This window comes from Polypterus senegalus, chromosome 9, assembly GCF_016835505.1.
Source record: "Polypterus senegalus isolate Bchr_013 chromosome 9, ASM1683550v1, whole genome shotgun sequence".
In the NCBI taxonomy this organism is placed as follows: Eukaryota; Metazoa; Chordata; class Cladistia; order Polypteriformes; family Polypteridae; genus Polypterus; species Polypterus senegalus.
Genome location: NC_053162.1, coordinates 1,662,775 through 1,677,532, shown reverse-complemented (window position 1 = coordinate 1,677,532; position 14,758 = coordinate 1,662,775). Strand labels below are relative to the sequence as shown.

The 14,758-nt window shown below is 39.6% G+C and overlaps 1 protein-coding gene across 1 annotated transcript in view; it reads right to left on the bottom strand.

Moving 5' to 3' along the window:
• snapc4 (small nuclear RNA activating complex, polypeptide 4) overlaps positions 1–14,758 on the bottom strand; it is a 96,093-nt gene that overhangs the window by 36,687 nt on the left and 44,648 nt on the right. Inside the window, 6 exon segments of the mRNA XM_039762592.1 lie at positions 3,154–3,248; positions 6,275–6,369; positions 6,529–6,635; positions 9,616–9,766; positions 13,199–13,363; positions 13,592–13,664. Of these exon segments, the coding sequence (XP_039618526.1) occupies positions 3,154–3,248; positions 6,275–6,369; positions 6,529–6,635; positions 9,616–9,766; positions 13,199–13,363; positions 13,592–13,664 (686 nt within the window).

The window sequence follows — 14,758 nt, the reverse complement described above, 5'->3', positions numbered from 1 at the left end:
TCTTGGCAGCCTTTTGTCAGGGTCCCATGCAGCATTTTTAAAGAGCTACTCTGCTGTTATCGTGACATTCACTCATCCTCCCATGCAGCAGTTTGGAAGTGACACAACTCCATGGGAGCAGCTCCCACTAGTCGCTCACATCTGGGTGCTTAGCCAAGTTTGTCACATCATGAGGAAAACATTCATTTGTTGGTTTGTCAAAGTGACCGATCGATACTTCAGCTCATCTATTATTCATACCCACTTGTCAATGAAAAAAGGAAAAAAAAAAAAAAATTAAGAGGGAACACTGGCCACAAGTACGAAGGGTTTCAACTTGGTCAGCCATAAATTGGAGCATGAGTATACTTGACACTACAGAGAAGATGATGTGTTTCTTTAATTTGGGTTCTGACATCCTTCACATTTTCTACAACTTTGTGATGGGCAGTGCGATCTTCTACGCTATGGTGTACTGGGCTGGTAACATCACTTCAATAAAGGCCCACCAAATCAACAAGCTAATTAAAAAGATCAGGCTCAGTTATGGGATGGACTCTGGATCCCCCTTGGAGGTCGTAGCGAAGGAGAAAATGAAAACGAAACGGAGTGCCATTATGATTAATGCTGCACAACATCTCTGACACAATAACACTGTGGACTTTCAGCCAATGAATTGTTCAGCAGAAGAGTCAAGACATGCGACCGGGACTCCTTTATGCCATCAGCAATTTGCTTTCCTAATGCCTCAAGTCAGAAGTTTTCTGTTGTCACACACACACAGGGAAAAACCTTGGGGGTTGGTGGCAGAATTGGCACTTCAGCCACCATAAAAAAACGTCCCACTGTTCCACTCCATCTGAACCAGTGTGGTGCTGAGGTGTCACCCGTTGCATGGCTGCACTCAGGTCCTAATCTGGATCCTGAGTTGGTCTGTCATGTGGTGGGTGCGGCAATGCACTGTATCAGCGCCTACTCCCAAAACACACATGTGATTACGAGATAACTAAAGGGCCTAATTACTAATAGTAATTCTGTGCCTGACCAGGGGGCAGCGAGGGGCACTAATTGTCTCTCTCAATCCCTTACACGCCATTCCCAGGAAATCCCGCCTGGTTCCGGCACCACCGATGACGTCACTTCCAGTTCCGGTGCTACCGATGATGTCACGTCTGGTTTCACCCCTGATGACATCAATTCCTCTGCTTGTATTTAAAACTGCCATTTTAAGGCAGCAATTCAGTTCTGTTTTGGACTCAAACCTGTGAACATGTCTGTTCAAATTAACCAATTTTGCAGCCAGTTAACATTATACAGGTGGCTGCCCCAAACCTTTGCTATGACTGTCGTTCTTGTGACCTTCTTCTCAGTCATTCTGCTAGGTGATTAGGTCATAGTGTGTGTGTTTATTTATTGAATGAGCTTCTGTAAAAAGCCAAATTTCTTCCTGGCGACAAATACAGTTTTATCAATTTGCCTACCTTCTTTTCTCCTTTCAAGACATACACTATAAAGCCACAACTATGTGGACATCCCTCCAAATGACTGAGTTCAGGTGTTTCAATGTTAACAGACGCATATAATCTACGTAGCACACAGCCATGCAATCTAAACAGACAAACGGGTCATACGGAGGAGCTCAGTGACTTAAAATGTGGCAGTGTCATAAAATGCCACCTTTGCTACAAGTCAGTACGTGAAATTTCTGTTCTGATTTGTCCCAGTCAGTTAGACAGTATCTAGGAGTAACAAAAGCTCAGCCACAAAATGGTACACAGAGCAAACGCACAGAACAGGACCACCAAGTATGTGGTGCCCAACAATGCACAAACACACAGTGGTGCAAACTGCCTCTGGAAGCAACATCTTCAGGACAAGTGTGCGTCAGGAGCTTCCAGAAAGACTTTTATGACTGAGCAGCTGCTCACAAGCCTAAAATTACTATGTTCAATGCCAATTGCAGGTCAAGTGGTGTAAAGCATGCTGCCATTGGACCCTGAAGTAGTGAAAATGTGTTTTCTGGTGTCACAAATCAGTCTTCACTATCTGGCAGTCTGATGACAAATTTGGATCTGGCAGATGCCAGAAAAAAAACACTACCTTCTAGACTGCACAGTAAAGTTTGGTAGAGCAGGAAAAATGGTCAGGGGGCCACTTTTTAGGTTTTGGGCCAGACCCCTTGGTTCAAGTAAAGGGTACTGTTAATGCTGCAGTACACAAAGACACTTCAGACAAATGTGCACTTCCAAGTTTGCGGCATAGGCCCTTTTCTATCCCAGCATGACTGTGTCCCTGCACACAGAGTCAGGTCCATTAAGGCACTGAGGAAACTCAAGAGGCCTCCACAGAGCACTGAACATTTATGGGACGAATTAGCAAGGCCAGGTCTTCTCACCTAACATCAGTACCTGACCTGACAATTCCTCTTTTGGTTGAATGGGCACAAATTCCAGGAAAAACATTCCAGAATCTTGTGATTAGAAGAGTGGAGGCTGTTAGGGCCACAAAGAGGGGACCAACACCATATTAACAGCCATGGGTTTGGAATGGGATGTCCAATAAGTTCACAAAGGTATCCATGAACCTCTGGCCAGATAAGGTATGTCAAGGATATCTTTCATTATCATTAGGGCTGAAACTAATTATGATGAAGATGCAGTGTTCATTTATTTAATGTACCTATTCAGCATTCCTGATTTTTTCCTACAGCTGTCAGTATAGTTACTGGCACCAGATCCATTCTTGACCCAGAACATCATAACAGATTAATCTTTATAAAGAAAGACAAAGACATCATTTAGTGTGCTAATTACATTGTGTAATGTTGATAACAAGTGACATTTCTGAATTAACCTTCAATCTGGTAAATAAATACATCTTAAAGCATTGTGTAAGCAAAACTGTTCAATGGAGTGTAGGCGGAGTGGTGGCTCTGAGGCTAAGGAACTGCACTGGCAATCAGAAGGTTGCCGGTTCGAATCCCATAAATGCCAATAGGGACTCTGCTCTGTTGGGCCCTTGAGCGACACCCTTAACGTGCAACTGCTGAGTGCTCGGAGTAGTGAGAAAAGTGCTATATAAATGCAAATTATTATTATGAAATTATTATTATTAACACTGGAGAGAACTTTTTAAAATCTAAGTAACAGAAGATCAAATCACATTCTTTCTTACCAGCTCCGTATTTTTCCGTTAGCTCAATTAACTTTGTTTCTTCTTCAGGGCTCCATTTTCCCTTTTTTACTTCATTACTCAGACATTCCATATATCTAAAATTAAAGAACAAAAGAATATTTTTGCTCACCAATTGAACAAAGTTCATGTTTGGGTTTAATGCTCAGAAGAGACATACAAGATACACGCATCATATGTGTTCATACATAAAACATCAAGGCAGTAGTCCTTACTACGGCACAGCAAACCTTCAATGGTGTCCTGTTCTTTCAGACCAAGGTCAGGAGTCCATCTCAGAACAGCTGTTACTACACTCTAAAATTCCAGTTACGTTTTTTATTATCAGAATATCAGAAATACAAAGAACTTGGTAAGAAAGGAATACAATCTACCAACCAAGTTTAGTACCTTCAAAAGTGTGACAAAAGTACCATTGATGGAGATAAGGAAACATGTATGGAGATCCTCTCAGCGAAACCTAAATAGCTCAGACCAACTTGGACAGAAAGTTTCTAATCATTGATAAATATCTGCACAAGCAAGTACTGTATCTAAAATGGCTAACTTCTAAGAGAATGGAAGCAAAAAAGTGGAGACTTTATACTGGCCGTTCCTCCACCCTGCAACCCCACACACATAAGCAAACAGTCCACATTAGGAAAAGCAATCCAAATAAACCGAACCAAAAGGATTTTTAAGCAACATTGAACATTCTGGCAAACTGTGTCCTAGGAGGCAGACGCCACTTAACCTGATAATGAAATATCACTAAATTTGGAATTTTAAAATATTGCTGCTTTCTAAAACAGAAAAACACAACAAAAAAGAACAGTGAAGAAACATCTAACAATATAAAAATGTGTGTATGTGTTTATGTGTGTGTTCCTTTGAGCAACATCATTGGTCAGTGTCACTGTAATTTCGTAGTTAAATGTGACAGGTCGACACACATGAGGCTGTCAAGGAAAGGCATAGGAGGGACACTGTGACTCGGCTTCAAAGACTGGAAATATTAGCAAGAATAAAAATGATATTTTCACAGTGGGTAACGGGGGTCCGTCTACCATTGGTGGTAGTCAAAAAGTGGACAGGAAAGCAACATGTCTGTGAGAAGCAGGTATTATGGGAATGCCAGTGCAAGAGAGGTTGAGACACACTAGGATACCAATGAAAGGAATAGGAAGAACACTGAGGGTACACATACTGTAAGGCAAGAGGTATCAGATAAGTTTAGTTTTTAATTTAATCTATTACCCGTCTTTAACAGATAATGTAGCTAGTATTTTTAATAAAAATAAAACTGCTTGCTTAAATACAATATGCATTACAATTCATATCCAGATTATCTCTTGATTTTGTTTCAGCTTTCCATGATCGTATTGCTCATCGCACTGCTAAAAGAGAATGTACAGTTTAGAATATGACTAGGATCATAAAGGAGTGGATTCATCTTTTTAGGATGTGTATGGACCCCAACCACTCTCCCTGATGTTTTAATGGTACATTGCAGTTCACGTTTATAGTGGGAGTGCAGATTTTGAAAAACTCGGACCAAAGAGCCTTTCTAGGAGATGTGTCGGCTCAAATTTTATATCCATACTCAGTTGATCACCATTATATATCACATTTACAGGGTGAGTCAAAATTATGTTAACATTTGAATGGCGGAAACAATTTATTCACAAAATGCACTTTATATGTGCAAGATGATTTACAAGAATGTCTCAACCTGTTCTCCATCATGTTCAACACACGTACCATATGGGGCACATAAATTGTCCATAAAAATTGTACTGGAGTATATACATAGCCATTAGTGTTAACATAATTTTGACTCCCCTATATTTGAAGGAAAGTGAAAGCTACATCACTGGGGCATGAGAAAATGCATCAGAAGGGTGAGAGATAAAAATGAGACAGAAGAGATGCATTACACATAGGAAGTAAAAATATTAGCTTTGAATACCCAAAGGGAAATTGTGAGTCCACCTTACAAGAAGGATTTAGGAGTCGTAGTGGACTCTAAGCTATCGACTACCAGTCAGTGTTCAGAAGTCATTACGAAGGCTAACAGAAAGTCAGGTTATATAGCTCCTTGACGTGTGGAGTACAAGTCACAGGAGGTTCTGCTCAAGTCTTTATACACGCTGGTGAGGCTTAATCTGGAGTCCAGGGTGCAGTTTTGGTCTCCAGGCTACAAAAAGGACATAGCAGCAGAAGAGAAGGTCCAGAGAAGAGCAACTAGGCCAATTCCAGGGCTACAGGGGTTGAATTATGAAGAAAGATGAAAACAGCTGAGCCTTTACAGTTTAAGAGGTGACCTGACTGAAGGGTTTAAAATGATGAAGGGAATCAGTCCAGTGGATCGAGACTGTTATTTTAAAATGAGTTCATCAAGAACACGGGGACACAGCTGGAAACTTGTGAAGGGTGAATTTCACACAAACATTAGGAAGTTATTCTTTACACAAAGAACGAAAGACACTTGGAATAAGCGACCAAGTAGTGTGGTGGACAGTAAGATGTTAGAGACTTTCAAAACTCGACTTGATGTTTTCTTGGAAGAAATAAGTGAAGAGGACTGGCAAGCTTTGTTGGGCTGAATGGCCTGTTCTCGTCTCGAGTGTTCTAATTTTTCTTCAGTTAATATCGCCGTTACGTTGCTTTGTGATCTGAGAGCATGACAGCTGAGTGTGTATTTCTATCATTTGATTTATTGTCTTTGATCTCAACAGAAATCAACTGTGTGTGTGTGTGTGTGTGTGTGTGTGTGTCAGGTCAGTCTTGATTTCCTGGTATATATGATAGGAAAGACAAGGATTAGAATGTCAGAATTTACTCTCCGTTTAGAACATTACAACAATCAAGACCAGAACAGGGCATTCAGACCAATAAAGCTTGCCATTTCTATCCACTTAAATCTTCTAAAACAACATCAAGTCAGGTTTTGAAAGTCCCACTGTCTACAAAACAACTTGGTAGCTTACTCTATGTGTTTATGGTTCTCAGTATAAAGAAAAACTTCCTAAAGTTTGAAATGCATCATTGAAAGAAATCAGTCAAGCAAAACACATCAAACAAATTGTTCTGATTAGTGATTTTGTTGTCACTTCGCTCTTACCGATCTCTACACTGTGAAACATTCCGTCCAGGGACCTCCAAACGAATCTTATACCAGTCTTGGGCACCATATTTAGCCACTGCTTTTAATAGAAGCTGCAAAAATATTGAAAATGAATAGTCAGGTAGTTAGTGTAAACTGTTAATAACTCATATATATATATGGAAAAACAGGATTTGGAAAGTTTTGGTCATTCATTTTAGGTCCACTCTCAAATTTACAAAAAAAAAAAAAGAATTAGAAGAAGTACTGACCGCGTCTTCTTCACTGCTCCAGTAACCTCGCTTTAATGAGGGATCAATGGAGTTTTTATAACGATTTAGCACTTGAGCGGCTTCTCTGCCTTCCATAAAATAAGAAACTGAAACAAAATACAAAAACATAAACACAATGCGATTTAATTGCCGTTTCAGAAACACAGTGTGTTTGGTAACAGTTTAAAGCCCCTTCGTTGTCCCACCTTAACTCATATAAATAAATTAAACTATTTTAAAGTTTGTGTTTCTGTACTTAACCCCATGTCAAATACTTGTTACATATAACGGTGACAGGATAGAGGGATATGACGGCCTTGTAGTCAGAGACAAGCTGGACAGCGTTGAGAGCCTCTGTACCTGGAGAACACATCTGACGGTCAGGCCAGTTTTCTCTTCCTATGCAAAATGTGTATAAAAGACGCACAGTTCTGACGTATTTGGCTAAAAACATTATTCAGTTTGTGAAGAAACTGGCATTTCCTGCTAGAAGAGTAAAAATTTCACTTTTTCCAATTAATTGATTTTTTTTTTTTATATTGATTCTTAAAGTCTCAAGTTCGAACTAGTGGATCTCTATCCTGCTCTATTACTATATGCAGCTTTTGCTTATTTTCATTTTTTGTGTCTCCGATCCAGGAGATGCTGCTAATGCACCTGGTAAGGCTTTAAATAGAAAAAGCGCCTTACTACCTTGCACAAAGTGGCATGTCTTCCTCAAATGAAATCAGCTCCTTCAGCTCTTAAATCAGATGTGTGGACTTGTTTAGGATTCAGACAGTGTGTCGGTAAAGAACAACTGGATAAAAGCAAATCCATATGTAAGCTGTGCAACTCAAAAGTATTGTGGCAACACAACAAATTTGAGAAATCACTTATCCCGATGTCACACAGAAACGTTATCTCAGTAGACATCCAAACGAGTACACTGGAGATGGCATTTAGCTCCAAGATTCCAATTAATTTGTCTCATGCCCAAAATAATAACAATCTATAGCAGCTTTTATCTGTAACGATATGAGACCCGGCACTGTTGTTGAAAATGAAAACTTTCAGCAAATGATACCAGTTTTGGAACTGCAGCATGCTATACCAACCAGAAAGCAAATGAGTAAAGTTATTATACCTATGCTTTATGAAGATCTTAAGTAAAAGCAACCCCACGTCTCTCACTTCAGGGGAGGGAATACCCCTAAACTTGTGACAGCTGGGCATCCAGGACAGCAGATTCCTATGTGACAATCACATGCCACTACAACAGAAACACAGTGGCACCTGTGGTGGATGCTGCCAACAAGAGAACTGCAGGTCAGTCACACCAGGGGCAACCTCAATGCCAATATTTAGAGCTGCTGAGATGACTGGCTGTTGTTCCAAATACCTTTCTAGCATCTCAAATGCACTGTTCTTTTGCATGACCACATCAATCTCAAGTTTGTGTGTTGGCAAGTCTAAAAAAATGTTGCTTCTCTTTTCGAATGTGGCTAACTGTGCTGCTGTGGTGGAAAACTTTTGCAGTTAGCCTCATCTGGCCAAGCATGCAGGCATTTAGAATTTTTACAGCAGCCTGCGATGTCAAATAGAGAATGTGAGCAAAGCAGCAGATGTGAAGTAGCTCCATTAGCTGCACTGCATGGGTCACATTAGCGGAGCTGTCAGTCGCGGTGGCTGGTTCTGTGTCTTATGTTCCATTCACCAACACCGCTGTCAACAAGCATCAGCACTAGATTCTCATTTTAAAGGCTTCTTTTTTTGTTTGAGAAGGAAAAGTGAGGACACACTTTAGAGACCGAGTAACACAACTACTACATGTGAGCGACTGAACATATGTGTAACTTGTAGACGAGTCCTCCCGCTGTATCTTTGATTTCAACTAATTCAAGGTTAGTTTAATTATCCAAAAGGTGAATACATTTGGCTAATAGGTTACTGAATAACATTATTAAAGAAGAAATATATTTTCATTACTATCCAATATTGATATTTTTAAATAATATTATTCAATAGATGACATATTTTTATAAAAAATACCAGTTAACGGCGCACTGCACGGAATACACTTGACTTGAGCATTTCTAGCTTTCAGACTCTCTCTCTGTACGTTTAGCATTCGTTTCCTCAGACCTTGATGCGCTTGCTGTTTCCTGAGCAGCTCTTCTTTTCTCCACCCTAGCGGCCCGCTTCTTCTCTTCTTCCATTGGCATCTTTTTGCGTTAAAACTGATTAAGTCGGTGTTTGTGTTGCAATTACTTAGTACGTTTTTCTTAATTTTTCACTTAAGCTGGCACTTAAGTCTTGAATCTGCCTCAAGAATGATTTAAGATATGATGAGGTAGGGGAAGCGACGGCGAAGGTGGAAGGGAATGAGAACGGCGCCCGTACACATGCGCCACGCGGCCGCCCTGCTGGTCGCTGCAGAGAGTTGATTCTACAATAAGATAAAATAAAAATAAAAAGAGGAATAAACTTGACCCTAAAGTGTATCAAATTTCAGGTCAATACGTCAAACGGTTTGAGAGTTACAGGTGAATTAAAATCCTGGACAGCCACGGTAGCGTATTATATAAGAAGAAAGATTAAAACAAGGAATCCCAATAATATGTGTGGACTCTGATATGGCAATAGATATGTTTGCTAAATTATGGTGAATTTTGAATTAGTTTTAAGAAAAAGTTTGTGTTTTAAAAAGACAAATATTTGGTTCCTCATCTTGCAAATACTGATGTTAACTGTTCATTACTAATCAAGTATTGATTCTTAAACATCATCTCGTGCTTATGCATACAGTGTATGAAGTTACTATGTAGTAACCCTTCAAATAAAATGAGTTACCAAAATTAGATTAATGCTCTCTATGCATGGATAAGTAATCTCTAATAAAGCCAGCACTTATCAGTGCATGCTAATTAAATGAAGATAAAATCTAAATGGAATCAAATTGGGTCATCAGTGCCAATACCCAGTCCTTGTGACAAGGAAAGAGCAGGCAAACACCACACAGTAACTGGCCTACAGACTGAACCTCAATCCCTGAAGTTGGGAGACAGCAAGGCGTCAATAAAATGAGTAAACAGAGAACAGAATTACTTTTGGTGTAGGGGATGTGGTTGCCGACTTTCATTTTTTCAACCAGTTCCAGAAGCATTTTGTCTTCCTCTTTGGTCCAGTACTTTCGCTTCAGGTTTGTATTAATATGGGCTTGGTACTTTTCCAAACACATGAAGGCAGTCCTGTTGGTCTTCAGAATTCAAGGCATACAAAGTAAAACAAATAGAAAGAAAAAAAAAAAAAACAAGCACACAATAAATAAATTGCAAGTTGTTGTACACTAAAAAAAATACATGGGCGTATGCTGTATTGAGTAATTCTGAATATGGCCTTATCATTGTCTTTAGGGAGGATCTTGGACTAATAATGTTTAAAACTATTACAAAATCACCCATAAGAAGAGCAGTCACTTACTGATAAAATACATTTCTACAAAGCAAAGGTGTTCTTCTTGTAGCTAGTTATGTACGTTACCGGCAATGTACGAAAGGCAGGCATTGTATAGAACGCAGAAAATTGGACATCAAAGTATGAAATAATTAACAATTCACACATCTCCTAGGCATTCTATGCAAAGTATAAAATACTCCCGCTAATGCAAAAAAGCAATGAAGTGCAATTCAAAATGCCATTCAAGCCTTCCTTGTTGCACCAAGTAGGTTAGTTTTTTTTCTCTTATTATTTTCAGTAAGAAAGTTCTGTATTTTATTTGATATTTTCTTTTATCGTTTATGTAATTTTAATGAAGGCCTTTTCATGACTCTTTTTTCAAGTTTTTTGTGCGAAAGACAATTAAGTGCAATTTAAAATAACATTTTTTCCTTCCTTGTTGAAACAAGTAGGTTCATATTTTATTTTCTCATTTTCCTCAATAAGAAAGTCCTATACTTTATTTTGTATTTCTTTCTTTTCCATATACAGTCATATGAAAAAGTTTGTGAACTCCTCTCAGCCTGCATAATAATTTACTCTCCTTTCAACACAAAAGATAACAGTGGTATGTCTTTCATTTCCTAGAAATATCTAAGCACTGGGGTGTTTTCCGAACAAAGATTTTTAGTGACGCAGTATTTAGTCGTATGAAATTAAATCAAATATGAAAAACTGGCTGTGCAAAAATGTGGGTCCCCCCAGTTCCTAAAGACTCAGCGGTCACAGGGGTCTGAAACTTGTCCCAAACCTGTCTGAATTTTGTTTCAAGTCACAGAGGTGAGCAATTCAGTGTATGAGAGTTGACGGCCAATGAGTGCTCAGCTGGAAGTACAATGCACAAGGAAAGAAGGAAATGAGGAGTTTTGGAACGTACAACAAATAAGATACACGTATACAGGAGATTGGGGCTTCTGTTTAACTGCCTTTAGGACCAGGCCTCTCCTATCTTTCTTTGTTGCTTGGAAATGTTTACTAAGTAGCAGAATGGAGAGGCTGGACTCAAAACATGAACCTTTGGCTGTGGTTTAGCTCTGACATTCTCTTATTCGTGTCTGCAGCAAGCACATCCATTTATTGCCCTGTTCTGTCAGTGCTCAGGTAATCGAGATGATATGAAGTAGAGGTGAAATGAGAGGCACTAAATACATACATACATACATACAAGCCGTTTTCTGTTAAATAAAAAGGGAAATTTACAATATTCATGGAAAAGGGGTTGGCCATTTCAGTTTAATTTAGCAGGGAATCAAGTCTAAACCAAGAACATCAGTGATGTTACTTAAAGCTTAAAGAAAGACATCCGACTACTACTCGTTTCTGTTATAAAGAATGGACAGTGTGCTGTACGTGGTTTAATCTTTATTAACATTTTGTTTACTTCGACAAGACAGAGCCCAGGTAATGAAATCATTTCAATCCTGATGGGCAGATTAAATCAGGCCAATCTCATAACAAAAACGGTTAATATAAGAGAACCTGCTTATAGCTCAAACTTGAGCGTATCTAAGGCCATGTTTTGAATTTACTTTTTTAATTGCTGGCGTCTCAATTTTTTAAGTAAATTCTGAATTTCTTCTTATGTATCACTAGAAAATCAAATATAATGTGTTAAAAATGCTTAAATATCTGTATATCTCTAATCCTGTGTAAACTTGGCCTACATTTACAGTGGGATGCAAAAGTTTGGTCAACCTTGTTAATAGTCATTATTTTCCTGTATAAATCATTGCTTGTTACAATAAAAAATGTCAGTTAAATATATCATATAGGAGACACACACAGTGATATTTGAGAAGTGAAATGAAGTTTATTGGATTTACAGAAAGTGTGCAATAATTGTTCAAACTAAATCAGGCAGGTGCATAAATTTGGGCACCACAAAAAAGAAATGAAATCAATATTTAGTAGATCCGCCTTTTGCAGAAATTCCAGCCTCTAAACGCTTCCTGTAGGTTCCAATGAGAGTCTGGATTGTGGTCGAAGGTATTTTGGACCATTCCTCTTTACAAAACATCTCAAGTTCATTCAGGTTTGATGGCTTCCAAGCATGGACAGCTCTCTTTAACTCACACCACAGATTTTCAATTCTATTCAGGTCTGGGGACTGAGATGGCCATTCCAGAACGTTGGACTTGTTCCTCTGCATGAATGCCTTAGTGGATTTTGAGCAGTGTTTCGGGTCGTTGTCTTGTTGAAAGATCCAGCCCCGGCGGGCGCAGCTTCAGCTTTGTCAACGATTCCTGGACATTGGTCTCCAGACTCTGCTGATACTGAGTGGAATCCATGCGTCCCTCAACTTTGACAAGATTCCCAGTCCCTGCACTGGCCACACAGCCCCACAGCATGATGGAACCACCACCATATTTGACTGTAGGTAGCAGGTGTTTTTCTTGGAATGCTGTGTTCTTCTAAAGCCCCTTGTTATGCCCAAATAACTCCATTTTAGTTTCATCAGTCCACAGCACCTTATTCCAAAATGAAGCTGGCTTGTCCAAATGTGCTTGAGCAGACCTCAAGCGGCTCGGTTTGTGCTTCCTCTTCATCACTCTCGCATACAGCATCTCCTTGTGTAAAGTGCGCCGAATGGTTGAACGATGCACAGTGACTCCATCTGCTGCAAGATGATGTTGTAGGTCTTTGGTGCTGGTCTGTGGGTTGACTCGGACTGCTCTCACCATTCGTCGCTTCTGTCTATCCGAAATCTTTCTTGGTCTGCCACTTCGAGCCTTAACTTGAACTGAGCCTGTGGTCTTCCATTTCATTTTCTTCCAGTACCAAAGGAGTCCAGTCTTTGTCTCAGGTCACTGGATAGCATCCATGTCTCGCAACCATATAGCAGGACAGGAAGCACCAGGACTCTAAAGACTTGGACCTTTGTCCTTTTGCATAGATATCGGGAGCGAAACACGCCCTTTTCCACTGACCTCATGACCCCCCATGCTCTCCCAATCCGTCTACTGACTTCATAGAAAGTCATGAATGGCACTGCCAAGGTAATTCCTACTCAGGTACAAAATCGTATTAGCCTTGTCCCGCATAGTCAGGCAAATTAACCTAGCCTAGGGAACACATTCAGTTTTGGCTACCCAGAATAATTAATCCACATACAAAAATATGTTACAAATGAGAAAATTTGGAACACAATAAACCAAAACTATGAAGAAGTGAAGGAGGAACTTCTCAATCTTACCCCAAGCTCACTAGCAATGGTTTCCCAGTCTGTGCTTCTATGTTTGGCTGCAATCTCCTTCAGCTTCTCAATCTCTTCTTCACTCCACTTCTCCTTATTGACTGATGGGTGTTCATAGTTCTGCCAAAAACTCTTCAGCTCCTCTGGATTTCGGACACCTTCAAACTGTCAGGAGTATTACAGTACAGTATGTTATTACAAACGTCAGGTATTAAGAGTTTGCTAGTACAACGCACTGTGGTGGGCTTGCGTCCTGCTCAGGGTTTGTTTCCTGCTTTGTGCCCCGTGTTGGATGGGATTGGCTCCAGCAGACCCCCGTGACCCTGTAGCTAGGATATAGCCAGTTGGATAATGGATGGATGGATAGTACAACACATGAGACATTACACTCACGTCTATATTTGAAATCTTGTCCCAGTCATGCTCATCTAGGCGTTCTCCATACAACAGCTCCTCAGACAAGCAACTGAACAGAGAGAGGAACACTGTAAGTCAATCATCAACCAGTGTTTAGATAGCAAGTGAAATATAATAATTATACATACATACTGGCACAAAATATTCTCATTTTTTTGAATCATATAAAACACATACATTAGTTTATCACTTTAAAAAAATACAAAAATACAGTAATCCCTCGCTATATCGCTTCGACTTTCGCGGCTTCACTCTATCGCGGATTTTAAATGTAAGCACATCTAAATATATATTACAGATTTTTCGCTGGTTCGCAGATTTCTGCGGACACTGTGTCCTTCAATTTATGCTACACGCTTCCTCAGTTTGTTTGCCCAGTTGATTTCATACAAGGGACGCTATTGGCAGATGGCTTAGAAGCTACCCAATCAGAGCATGTATTACATATTAACTAAAACTCCTCAATGCTATAAGATATGCTTGATTATTCTTTTGACTGCTTGATTGTTTGCTTGTCTCTGCCTCTCTCTCACCCTCCCTGACATTCTCTGCGCCTGACGGAGGAGATGTGAGCAGAGGTGCTGTTTGCACAGAGGCCGTTTGCTTAAAAGATACTGACGCTCCTCTAAAAAATGCCGCTTTATTGAGGTGCTTGGCATATTTAAAAGCACACGTATTGATTTTTTGATTGTTTGCTTTTCTTTGCGAGCGCTCACTCTTAAATTCTCTTCTCCTGATGCAGACACTCCTTTGAAGAAAAGATATATTTGCATTCTTTTAATTGTGAGAAAGAACTGTCATCTCTGTCTTGTCATGGAGTACAGTTTAAACTTTTGACTAAAAGGTGTTATTTCATGTCTAGAGGGCTCTAACAATGTTAACAGTGTGGGAGAGTTTATAAGGGCTTAAAATATATAAAAATAACTACACAAACATATGGTTTCTACTTCACGGATTTTCATCGATCGCGGGGGGTTCTAGAATGCAACCCCCGCGATCGAGGAGGGATTACTGTAAACCACAACAAAAGCTACAGGTTTAATGAAATTGTGTAAGATTTCCCAAGATGGACAGATGTACAACACTACATTCGCCCATTTTGTTTCTCTCAGTTTTTTGTTAAATAACAATAATTTATCCAGT